Source organism: Peromyscus leucopus, chromosome 17, assembly GCF_004664715.2.
Source record: "Peromyscus leucopus breed LL Stock chromosome 17, UCI_PerLeu_2.1, whole genome shotgun sequence".
In the NCBI taxonomy this organism is placed as follows: Eukaryota; Metazoa; Chordata; class Mammalia; order Rodentia; family Cricetidae; genus Peromyscus; species Peromyscus leucopus.
The window spans coordinates 33,427,857-33,440,907 of record NC_051077.1 but is presented as its reverse complement, the minus strand read 5'-3'; the positions used below and the strand labels follow the sequence as shown (position 1 = coordinate 33,440,907).

The 13,051-nt window shown below is 45.5% G+C and overlaps 2 protein-coding genes across 11 annotated transcripts in view; one reads left to right on the top strand and one right to left on the bottom strand.

Moving 5' to 3' along the window:
- Tenm3 (teneurin transmembrane protein 3) overlaps positions 1–13,051 on the top strand; it is a 727,726-nt gene that overhangs the window by 89,160 nt on the left and 625,515 nt on the right. The window contains exon 1 of one of the 10 annotated variants that reach the window (XM_028854515.2): positions 8,874–8,959. The exons of the other annotated variants lie outside the window; for them this stretch is intronic. The gene's annotated coding sequence lies outside the window, so the exon portion shown is untranslated. Of the gene's footprint in view, positions 1–8,873; positions 8,960–13,051 lie in introns of those variants that run through there. 10 annotated transcript variants of the gene reach the window in all.
- Positions 6,701–8,928, bottom strand: LOC114681179. The gene is made up of 2 exons (XM_037211737.1): positions 8,846–8,928; positions 6,701–8,167 (listed from the first exon to the last, which is right to left on the bottom strand). The coding sequence occupies exons 1-2, from the start codon at positions 8,850–8,852 to the stop codon at positions 7,533–7,535; spliced, it is 642 nt and encodes a 213-aa protein (XP_037067632.1). The 5' UTR covers positions 8,853–8,928; the 3' UTR covers positions 6,701–7,532.

The following is a 13,051-nucleotide window of genomic DNA, read 5'->3' as shown; positions in this document are numbered from 1 at the left end:
ACATACCTTTGGACTGAAAGTTAGGAAGAAGGAAGACATCGAGTCTCCTTTGTATTTAAGTTGTCTAAAGCCTTAAGGAAGTTGCTCGCCTTTTTGTACCTACTTCAGATGTATCTAATGGTCCAGGACGTGCTTTGAGGAGACTGCTCAGACGCTGGAGTGTGTCGTGAATATGTATGCTGACAGTAGTAGTGGCATCCAGGCTAGGACCCCCCTACCCTCCCACCCCACCCCACCCCACCCACCCCACCCCACCCCACCCCGGCGTCTTCAGACGAAACTGCACCTTCTAGGATCAACCACACACAACCATCCATAGGTAGAATTTGAAAGTCGCCTTTCTGCATATATGTACTTAGTTGATTTTTCACAGATGAGGGAAGTTTTCTGAGACAAAATCCTAAATGATCTGTTAATGATTTGGGATTTTAAACAGTTCACTCTGAACACTGGTTCTTATAATCAAATTTGACATGAAAATAGTACTGTCATTAAATTCAAGGAAATACCATCGTTTAATGGTTAATCACATTAAATTTCACATAATTAGTATGTCATGAAGCTGCATTTTGGAAACATGAATTTGAACTTTACTACTGAGCAGACCATAGGCTACATGGACAGTAAGCCTCAGAGCCTCAGAGCACTGTGGTATTAAGTTGTAGCTTCAGGGAGATGGTTTGTGGAAAAATAACCTATTTATTAATTCCATTTATGTGTTTTAGAGAATACATATGCGTAATTAAAATGCCGGTGCTGACAAATACTGTACTCTGATGAATTGCTAGTAGGGTGAGAGTCTGTCGTTCAAGAGTAAAATTAGTGTTCCTGTACCTGTCTTGGGGATAAGCAGGACTGTTCCTAGACTCCTGTGTGATGTGTGTGTGTTTGTGTTACTCTTGTTTCAAATGTTTGTCCTAAACTTTTTTTTTTTGGCATGTAGATGATGGCTGAGAGATGGGAGGGTAGGATTTGGCTGGATTTCTTTCACTGGCAGTTTACAGAGTAAATTCTGGGAAGGCTGAACCAAAGGGTTACTTCTCAAGCTAACTCATTAAAATTATGGAGAGTCATACTATTAGGACATTAACATGTGCATTCCAGGTCACCCACACCCAGATTTAGTGCTTCTTCATCCTTCCACTGACACCAGTGGCTTTGTGTGATCGCTCTAACCTATCATGATACTTTGGATAAAGCAACTGATGTCATTCACTACGAAGTTGGGCTGCGTTATCAAGGGGAGTCCGTGATACCAGTCTATATGATCCATGATGCAAAGGATTGCACAGTATGAACCGTGGGAAAGAAAAACCGAAGAAAGCTTTAATGTTGTTGTTGTTTTTAAATAACGTTAATGTTGTCCTTAAGGGTTTTTAAATGTTCTGCTGAGTATCAACTCAAAGGCGTTTAATAGCTGTCTCCCTACTGTAGAAATGCAAGCTTCTTGGAATTCCAGAAAGATCTTCCCGCTAGAGAGCTCCTATCCCAGTATGACACTGTGTTAAACTTCATCCACTTGTCCAGCTCATTCTTATGCTCCTTCAATTTGACTAGATATGATGTTTTTATTGGGGTTCATGGAAGCATGGCTAACGACATCAGCAGGCTTTGTAAATTCCCACTGCCTGTTTTCTCCACAGCTCACACTTTTGTCACTCAAGCTGCACCAAATTGGTCCAACAATTAATCTTCAAGCGCAGGAGCAGGGGGACTTTTAAATGGACCCCTTCTTGGGATTCTGTGTTAAAAACAGAAAAGTTCCCATGAGGGAAGAGGGTAAGTTAGCTTTTCCAGCCTCTGCCTCTCCCCGAGTCTCACTTTTCTCGGCCACCTCCCAAAAGGAATGAATTAATTTCTCTTCTTGTCCTTTAAATGAATAGTGTAGTTTGGGTGAAATTATCGGGCAATTGCATGCCTTTTATGCAGATAATGCTATTTGATGAAAGCGGTGTTTTGATCTGCTGAGGATAATACAGATCCAGGGTTGGATTCATTGGTGAGAGTGAAGCTGTCTTCTGTGATAACTTCATCTCAGCATGAGGTCAGACGGGGAAAACTGGGATGGGGGATTAAAAAATGACACAGTCGGAGCGGCATTCAGTTCCCCGCTGTGCCGCTGGCTGCACGCTATAGCTTATGTTTCTGATCTGTTATGGTATTGTCTGCCTTTCTCTCTCGGAGCAGAAAAGATTGCTTAAAACTTTTCTTTCTTCAGCTAGAGGGATTAGTTCTGTGCAGCCTTTTTAATTAAAGAAACTGTATCTTTTTCAAGGCATTTTAAAGCTGCAAGGGAAGGGCCATCAACATCCAGAACTTAGTACTATTATCTGTAACAAAGTGTCAGCTCGAAATTTGATATTCAGAGAGAGGCGAAGGAGGCTACAGAATTATGCTGCATTTTTTTTTTTAACTTTCCTGGTGGCTCAAATCCCTAAATGAAGACTAGTAAATACATTAGTTTGCATATGTCCTGAATATGTTTCCATAAGCAATAACTTTCCAGCCACTTTGCTTTCCAGCTCAGCTGAGCTGGCTTAATTAAATCTTCTTGAGGATAGCAGAGTGTACTTGGACATGGTAAAAGAGGAAATAGATTTTACTATCTATCCCTTTTCTTTACCCAGAGATGATTTTTTTTTAAACATTTCCATTCTGTTGAAAGTAATAGCAGTAGAAAATATCTGCTTAATGTGTGCAATTTGCATTTAAACAGTGCAACATATAACACGGTGGTACTTTATCGCTGAGGACCTTTGCATGTGTGATCTGTGGTCATCATCTTCATTAATCTGAGGGGAGCATGGGTTGAGTCTATCCAATGTTATGATGAATTTGTCATCACGAATGTATATATTTGAGTTAGATTTATAGTTCAATTTAACCCAGGTTAATGTTGAAAAAAAATCCTCAAATGTCTCAAATAAGGCCCATATGGTTATCAATTTACAAAGCACACAGGCTCTGTGCTGTGGTTGCCACATACACATCTCCAACTAAATTCCATGCCAGATCAATTAGAAACAGTCCTCCTGAGCAGACAGGAACAAACAGAGATTGTTTCCCCAATACCAGCTGAACCCTTGTCTTGAAGAAATGCAAAATAGTCGCCATAAGCTTTAGACTTCTGACCATTAAAAGTTCAAAGGCAATAAAGGTGTTGTAATAATGTTACTTTTAACATAAAATACTTAAGAGTATCATGCTTGGTATGATGCTTATGACCCCCCCCCCCAATTTTCAGTAACTACTGCATTTTCCTGCAAGGGAGAAAAATGAAATTTACTCTTTGCTTTTTCCCCTTAGTTTTGTCTTTGCTTATGATTATGTTTCTAAAGAAAGAGGAGTTAGTTCAGAGGGGACTCCCTATAGTGAATGGCATTGCCTAACTATGTATCATGAAAGAGACACTGTCAGAGAAGTGGAGAAATATACTTAATACATACATTTTATAAGGTTAAATTTATTTTATGCATATAATTTTTAAGAAAGTGAGAATGACTTGACGTAATAAAAACATTTTAATCTTGTATCTATCCATTAGTTCAGGCATTTATTGTGTTCTGCAGGCTAGCCCAGGAGCTAGGACCTGTGGGTTAAGATGATTAAGTTCACTTCTGCACTGCTGTGAAATTCTACCGGGAAGAAGTTATACAAAAACAAACCAACAATATCAACGAACAGGGAAGGACTGGCCCTGACACCCACAGAAAGCACAGTGGAAGCCCTGTTAGGGAGAACAGCATTAACCAGGGCTTGAAAATCAAGGCATTCCAGGATCCAGGTTATTCCAGTCTAAAGAGGCACCAATAGGAGGAGAGCTGGTTGAGCTTTTCTTGGAAAGCTGTTCAGCTCATTTTTTATCAACTATACTGATTTGGTACCTAAAGTTTGATCTATATTGACAAATGAATTCATAAACAAGACCCTGACATAGCTAACAGATGTGGTTGTCTTCACAAAATTGTCCTTCCATGTCATTAATGCATGGTAAACTTGATTGAGCGCCTACCACCAATACACTATATTCGCTACCTACTGAAACTCACCCATTTCATAACAAATGTGAGTTTAAAAGGTATTCTCTGTAACTATTCATTCTAAGCAGTCCATCTTTCCATAAAAAAAAAATCATATGGCATGTGTTCAACACTTATATGAAGTGCAACAGAAACTGAGATGGTTTGCTGTTCAGAATCCTTCAGAGACCTTGAGGGCCTTTGGGGTGCTCTAGCAAAACTGGATCAGCAGTTCGGGGTCTGCCCCACACATGTGTGCTCCACACCAAAGGTCAAAGCCACCAGGAGCTCTGTTTACTCAGCTCAACAACACAAAATAATGCGCTGGAAAAAGCGAGCTCCAATTTAAAGGATACAGTGTCTGATCACCAGCCTCCTCCATGGCTCCAAAATGTGGCCACCGAGAGAAAGAAGCCTGGGTTGCTTTTAATTGAGGTAATGGGAGCATATTCTCTACTACAACCTTTGAACAAATTCAAATATTTGTTTTCGTTTCCCTTGGACTAGCTGCCAAAGGAAAAAAGTTATTTTTGTGAGCGAAGAACAGCCTGATGGCACTTAATAGCTGCTTCAGAGACTTGTGTATCAAGTTCAGGTTCTAGTGCTGGGAATGAGTGCAGATCAAGTGGTTTGCTAGTTACAAAGTAACTTAAGAAGACTTTAGGGACCTAGACCATGGAGTCTTCTAGGGACCACCAGCCTTTAGCTTGTTCTACATGTTCCTGAGGTCCATCTGACCACTTGCTCCTTATTCTGTCTGAAACATAACCCCGTGGGGAGATCTATGGATTGGTGGGTTTCCTAGACTTCTTCAAGGGATGGGTTGGTTGCTCTAGTGTCTGAGCTTTTGCTGTTAATGTCCTTTCTGGAAGTTTTTTAGTGTTTGGAATCCCTTAAGTGGGAGAGGTGGAGGCACGGCAGCAATTCGGTCTGAGCCTGGCAGGTGGGTCCTCATGCAGGTCTTTATGGTTAAAGAAGGAAGACTAGGCGGGGAGAATACCTCCAAATTAGAGTTCTGCCTACACTCTCCAGAGAAAACCCCACACCTGCCTGACTCGGTGCTCCCCTTCTGTGGACTTGAAAGATTTTCAAGTCAACAGAGAAAGTGGCCTTTTGGTGACATCTGCTCCCCCATCAGAGGGAGGTGGGAACAGCTGCCACCCAGTCCCTTAGCTCCAGGCTGGCTCTCAGGACAAGAGAAAGCAGACAGCCTTCAAAGCATCCTCCTCCAGAGAGTGGGCACTACGTGGCCACAGACCTGTGGCAGAGGTTGGCATGGGGTGGGGGTAGGGGTGGGATGGGACACCAGACACTCTGACTCAGCAGCTGGTCAAGAGACTTTTTTTTTTGTTTTTTTTTTTTTTTTTTTTTTTTTTTTTTCAGACATTTCTCTTGTCTTTGCGCTTTCTGACTCGCTTGGAGACCAGGCTGGCCTCGAACACAGAGATCCGCCGCTCTGCTCCGATGCTGGGTAGGCGTGCGCCACGCCGGCAAGAGACTGTTTTTTAATACCCTAGTCCAGTTTCTGATGGCCCAAGTGTGTCCTCCCTAACCCCAAAGGGAATCTAGAGGTTCTTGTCACTTTTAAAGGCTCTCTCAGGAAACAGGAAACAAGGAGAGACTAAGGGACGGAGGTTAATGCAGCTAGCTTCCTGTCATCATCTTGCATGGACCAGACCAGCTGAGTTAAGGCTACCAAGTCTCCTAGCTACTCTGGACAGTCTGCTGTGCAGGGCAACACAAGCAGCAACGTATATATATATATATATTATATTTATATTATATATATATATATTTTCCCTGCTACTCCAGTTTTTATTGCTGCCAAAGTGAGCTATTCACCATCCTCTCCTCCCCTGAAAGCAGCTCAGCCACAAGGCAGAGTGGGGCTGGTCACATATCCAGCCGCCTCACTGCTTCCCAGGGATGCATTTGGAGCAAGAAGCCCTGGTACAGTTTGGTTTTGCCAAGGAACATTTCCTAAGGGGCTCAAATGATGGCACTTCTGAGAAAAGGAGGGAGAGGGTAGAGGAGTAAAAAAAAAAAAAAAAAAAAAAAGGAGACTAGGGAGGAGAGGAAAACAAGAGGAGAGGAGAGGAGAGGAGTGGAGGGGAGAGGAGAGGGAAGGAGAGGAGAGATGAGCACATATACACACTGGGTGTCTTACAGGATGAGCCCTGCAGAAGCAGACAAAAGCTGACGACCTCTGTCCGCTCTGTCCACCAGCAAAGCTTGGCACTAGGCAGAGAGAGCTATTGTGATGAGTTCTAGAGATCTGTGGGTTTTGTTGGTTTGGTTTTTAGTGCATCCGCTTAGTGTGAAGGCTCATGAAAAACTTGGAATATCACTTCACAGGAAAGTGGGCTAGAGACAGTCTCCAAGGTTTACTACTTTTTCTACATCGTATGATGTCTTTAATTTCTTTCTTCCTTTATCAATAGTGTTAGCCTTAATGAGGCTTTTTAGGAAAAAAAGAGCTGAAATAAACACTGCCCCTCCCCATCTCCCCTTGCAGGCAGCTATTATGTTTTGGCATCTTTGGGGTTGGGGTACCTCCCCACCTTCCCCTGCATGTAGCTATTATGTTTTGGCATCTTTGGGGTTGGGGTACCTCCCCACCTCCCCCTGCATGTAGCTATTATGTTTTGGCATCTTTGGGTTGGGGTAGTGTTTTTTTTTTGTGTACTCTAAATATCAACATATGTAAGAACAAGAGAGGGGTTTTGCTTTTTGGACAGTTATAAAAGTTACACTCAGAGAATGTTTTTGTGGAAACAGGTGATTTATAAAACACCCTCAGAATTTCCTTATGATCACAGTCAAGGATGCTAATTGGGGGGGGCGGTTACTTGATTCTCTTGTGGTATCTGGAACCATACATTCATAATTGACGGACTTCTTACGATAATGAAGACAGGACCAGGACGGTGTAATTCATGCGAGTCTGCTGCCTTAGTCTTTTTGAAGTGTGAAATTCATGTGACAGTAAAGAGGCTGTACCATGCCTAGATTGTTCCAGAAAGATGTGCCTGTGGGTCTTTGAGTCATTAACGCTCATAGAACCGGGTCGGATTCACTTATTGCCAAGGCTTTCCAAAGCCCAGCCTTGCACTCAGTGACTTAGCATCTTAGGGAACTCACACCATGGACATGGACGCTCTAATTCGAGTTCACTGAGGCTCTGTGAGTTCCACGCTAAACTTTGGGAAAATACCAGAAAGGTTCAGGCTTTTCCCTGTTTATCCGATTGCTAGATTTGTTCTTTTGAACGTTAAAAAACACAAATGTCTTTGATCCCAGCCAAGACAAATTAGGTACTGACTGGTGGGGTCCTCTGCTCTAAAGTTCATTCGCAGTGGAAGGTGGGAGCCAAGGGCTCGGCTGGAGTCTGGTCCCTCCACTAGCTGCGGGAGACTGGCCGGCCATAGCTCTGGGCAGGCCTGGGGACCCTCCGCCAGCTGCGGGAGACTGGCCAGACTCGCCAGCAGTAGCTCTGGCCAGGCCTGGAGACTCTCAGTTGGACCCGTGGCTCCAGGCTGGTTTCAGGGAACCCTGGCTGCTCCTCTTCAAGGAGCTATGCGAGCACTGGTCCTCTCTAAGGCGCAGGACCCATGCCTCCCGCGGACAGAAAGGTGCCTGGAGGTGGCAGGAGGCAGGGAGCCAGAAAGCCGCTCTGTGAAGGAGCTTCGTGCAGTTAAAAAGGCTCCTAGGGTGGGCTTTCCGTTGCCAGGGGTGTGGGTGAGGGTTGAGGGCGGGGCCTGGGGCTACAGATCCCCCCCCCCACTGCACCCCCCAGTTGAGTTTTGGCAGAAACTTACAAAGTGGCAGTGTCCTAGAGGCGGTAAACTTTTTCCGCTCGCTCCCACTGCAAACAAACCAAGTTGTGGCAGGGGCAGTGTTGGGCTGCGGGAAGAGAGAGAAGCAGAAGGGGGTGGTGCTTGCTGGTGGTGGGCGCTTTGAAGGTTTGCTGAGTGTGCCCCCGACAGTCGGTACCGGCTGGAGGTCCAGGTACTTGAACCCGGGTGCAGACACTTGTTCTAAACAGAGCAGAGCTGGGGCTGGCGAGGAAGTCTGAGTATTCAGGCAGCCCTCCCCTGCCGGAGTCCGAAGGTCATTTGCGCTTTTCAGTCTCCGACAAGAGGACACTTCTGGAAGGAAAGACGCGGGTCATTTTCGAAAAGCTCTGTGAAGGACAGGCCGCCTACCGGGGGTGGCAATCCTTAATTACACCCTTCTGTCTGGGAATCCATCTTCCCAGGCAGTGTCTTGCACTCCCACCTCCTCGGGTGACTCAGCTGACCCGAAATGCCCACCCTATAGAAGATCAAGAGAAGTAGTTTTCTGAGAAGGTTAGAGGTTTGATTACACTGAGAAGTGTTTCCACTTAAGTCCAAGGCAATTACCCGCCCCTTCCCCCAAGTCTTCCTCCCGGTCACCCGGGAGAAGAAAAGGACAGACTCCCACGCACGTACCCCCGCACTTTGTTGGTGCGTGTGAATTTCAAATGGCGCTGTAAGTTCATTAGTGTTTGCAATCAGCGGCCGGCAGACCCCTCATCAGAGCCGAAAGCCGGCAAGAGCCATTCATCAGCATGAAGTGTTATTCATGGATGACCCCTAAATCACGGCGAGAGTAGTAGATACACTGATTGGTCACAGCATGGGAGCCTCGGTGCTTTCCTCGTACCCAGCGTGGCTGGGAGGAGGGAGGGAGGGAGGGGCGGCGTCGTGGACGTGGTTCAGTCCGGCAAATCCCATTTGACAGCGAAAAAAGCAGAAAACCGGGAATCTCATTTTTTGAATAAAGAAGAAGAAGAAATAAAGTACCTGTCATCTTGACAAGTGGCGTAGCGGAGGAGTCAAGGATTATAAATGATCACAGCCAGGTCCAGCTCGCCCCGTGATTGGGCTCTCCCGCGATCCGCACCAGGGAAGCGCATGGTAGGCTCCGCTCCTCTCTCTAACACACACACACACACACACACACACACACACACACACACACACACACACACACACACACACGTGTACGCGCCTGGTCTCGGGCACACTAACCCAGAACGTCCCCCGCCCTTGCCCACAATTACGGTCCTGGATGCTGCTCCCTGGCACAGCGCCCTGCTCGCCTGCTCACCTTTCCCTTCTCTCCCTCCTCCCTCGCCTCCTCCATCCTCCCACTCCTCTGGCCCAGAAGCGAGGACCCGGGCCGGTGGTGGAGGCTGGAGGGGCCCGGCGGGAAGCGCGAGGGGGAGCGCGCGGGGGAGAAAAAGAAAGTGAACTCATTGGCGCCCGCGCGCTTCCCTCCCCTCGCCTCGTCCCCGGGCCGCCCGGCCGTGGGCAGCGGAGGAAGTTGTAACACTTGCATCCCTCCCCTCCCTTCCCTCCCCTCTCCTCCACCGTCCCCCTCCCCCGCGCCCGGGCGCCTTTGAATTTGGCCGGGCGAGTGCCGGGGCGGACGCGGCGGCGGTGGTCGGGGTGCGAGCGGGCGGCGCGGGCGAGCGGAGCGCGGTAAGTGCGGCGCCGTGCGCCCTCTTTCCTTTCTGGGGTCCTAGCGCCGGGGCCTCCGGCTGGCGGGCAGGGAGCGAGCGGGGACGCGCGTTTCCCTCTTCGAACCGCTGCTCCGAGGGGCCGCTGCGAGTTGGCCAGCCCTGCAGGCGGCAGAGCATCCTAGCTGGCAGACTCTCGGCGCTCCCGGCGGGCGTCCGGGTTCCGGCCTCCGGTCCCCGCCCCTCCCTCGCGTCTGCCACCCCTGACTGCCGGCTCAGGTGGGAACTTCGGCGGTGTCTCCCACCTGGCAGCTGGGCAGGGTTCAGGAACTCTGGGCTCCCCGGGTTCCCCCAGGAAGGTGGTTTCCCAGGAACCTGTAGGGGCAGGGAGTGTAGATGACCTCGCTCTCTCTTGGGATGCTACCCAGTTTGGGGACACAATCTCTGGTTCTCTGGGAAGGTATCTGGAGAGCTCCGGTGGGACTTCCCGAGAGCTGGAAGCCTTGGGGTGTCAGCATTTGCCCGGGAAGTGGAGAGGAGGCTTCCCCAACTGCCAGGCGGCCAAGTTGCCAAGGAGTGGAAGTACTAGGGGCTGAGGGTGCTGAGTGGAGCGTTGATCTCGGCTGAAACTTGATCTGGAAACTCTGAACTGGACTGAAAGCAAACAAAACAAACCCTGACCAGGGCATTAAAAAAAAAAAGAAAAAAAGAAAAATTACAGATGGATGAGCCTGCTACTCACTTAAGTTGCTCTCGTGTTTTTACAACTGATGAAAGGGGGTTTCAGATGTTTCAGGTTGGGGCAAATGATGTGTGATCTTTGCTGAGGGTCTTACTAAGTGCAATCCAAATTCCCTTCGTGCTGCCTCTCCTGTTGTAGAGGTTAACTTGTTAATTATTATCGTGGAGGAACGGCAGCCAGTAATTCCAGCAGGTAATAATACAGCGAGTGCATTTGTTTTCTGAAGTCCTTATGATTCTAAGCTAGAGAAAAGTTCTCCAGGACCTTTGGAGTAGAAGAAATGAAAATGAAATTCTGAGAACTAGCCTGGTACTTTTTCCAGGGCCCCAGGCAGCTGAGCTACCAGAGACCAAGACTCTCCCTCAATCATACTTTTACTTCTTATCTTCTGGCCATGTATTTGTCAAACATTTGTAGACTGGCAGAATACACTGGGTGGTCTTTTCACTAGAAAAAGCAACGTGTGCAGGCATTACCTTGGTCTTCCGTGGTCAGGTGAGAGAGAGAGAGAGAGAGAGAGAGAGAGAGAGAGAGAGAGAGAGAGAGAGAAAGAGAGAAAGAGAGAAAGAGAGAGAGAGAGATATGGCACCTTAGGAAATCTTGAGAAAGGACCCCTTAAAGTAGTATTACAGCTTAACCGAACTGATTTGGTTTCCCCTGTCCCCCTGTCTTTAAAATACGACGCATAACCCCATACCTGCTTGAGAGAAATATTTGTAGCCTTTCTAGAATTAAGAACAGAGTTCAGAATTAGGAATAGCTGTATAATTATAATTTTTTATAAATTGTGATGTTAGAACCTATTTCATGCATAGCTCGGTAGTCTTACCTTGTGTGTTCCAGTATACACTCTTAGGATTCAAAACTTCTGGCTTGCATTTCTTAATGTGTGAAGTTCATGGAGGAGCCTTGAAAGTTTCGATTTTTGATTCTAAATTCAGAGCAAATATTTAATTCTTTATGTAAGAGTAAGAGGTTAGTTCGGTAATAAGACTTGCTAATCCCACTTTAAAATGTCATGGCATTCACAAATTATTCCTAAATTCTTCAAAGCTAGGGGGTTTATAATGACATTAGGTATTCTAGTGTATATTTCAGAAGTGTGTGCATCTCTCTCTTCCTGTTGCATTTTCCTTCACACTCATATCTTTTAAAATGAGGATTTTAATATTTTTCCTTTAAAAAGTACTGCTTTAATTGAAGGAAATATCTTATTTTAAATAACTTAAAAATAATATATGATATTATTCAAAGTAATTCCTTTGAATAGGACAGTGATATATCTTACATATACTGAACAGGTTTTGGAAAATGTAGTTTGAAAGGAACTATGTCAGTATGTATGGATTTGGGAAATAATGAGAATCCCATGTCAATCACCTTAAAATTAGCAATCCAGAGCATATTGAATATTGACTCTAATGAACATTAGTTCACTGTTTTTAAATAAAAAGGAAACAGATTGTAGTAGATTTGTGGATAGTTATTCTTCTGAAGTGGAATTGTTTTTGTGCAGCTGTGTTTTCTAGAAATGAATGGAAGAGATGAGGTATGGAGGCTTGTCTTACTCTGGTCTTGGAGGAGTCTTCTGGTTTGAGAAAGGAACCTGCTTTATGAGGGTGGAGACAAAGGACGATCAGGTTGCTTACCTTTGAATAGAAACAGAGCTTCCAAATAAAGCAAAAGTTTTACATGTATTTGAAAAGGAGACAGAGGAGACAGTGATGATCCAGTTAGCTAGTTGAAGCTAATCTTTCTTAGCTTTGCTTCTGAGAACTAAGAGTAATGCTTCTCTTTGTAAAAAGAGCCATGCAAATAAGAGACCAGGGAGAACTGAGTGGCTATCACCCTGAGAAGAGCGATCTATCAGAAACACTGAATCAGGGGTGGGCTGTAAGTACTAAAATGATGGTTTTGCAACAGCTGTGGACGTGCATTTGGGAATACTGAGGCTCATCTTACCTGCGATGAAGAATCTAGAGATAAATCCAGAGTGTGATCAGATCCTGTATAAAAGTGCCACCCAGCCAACTTAGGTTATAAAAGGGTGGTTATTTTAACCTATGTGCAGCTGCCTCTTTACTAAACTTTATTTCAGCCCTTGGCTTTTGGATTGCTGGGTGGTGCAGAGTATCACAGAGGTACTCTCTGGGTGTGAAGCAGGGTGTGCAGGAGCAGTGTGAATTGTCTGACCCTTTGTTGAAGCTGGGCTACGAAGACCTGTTAAGCAGCCTGTCGTACATGTAGCTCAGTGTTGCCTTTGACAGTCAGATGTCCATTTTAACTCCGAGAACGTACTTTTCTTTATACAGGTTGAGAATGTAACGATTTGCAACCATACTTTTACTGTGATCTGCAATTGGTTATAGCTCCTCTGGGTTTTCAGATGAAGTCTGTGTTCATGTTTGCTTTATGAAGTGGGCTGTGATAGTCCAGAGAAGCAGTTAACTCACACACAGAGAAGGCAGCATTGGCCTGAAGAGGTAGTACAATAACACAGTGCCATTTCAAAGTTTCAACAGCCAAATTTGAAAAATTATTTCTTGTAAGCCTCTTTTAGAACACATTTAAAACCTAATTTTAGAGATACCAGCTGTTTTAAGAGTCCTAATGGAAATTCTGTGCCTCAAAAAAAAAAAGAGGTAGAAAAAAATGTCCTAGCCTGAAAACTGATTAATTGTTGTGTCTTATAAAACCTGATTTATTTTATACTTTTTTTTATACCAAGCATTACCATTATGAAGCATTCCTTCTAATTGAGATTAATGTTTCAGAGCAAAGAAGTGGTTTGGAGGGGGGCATTCA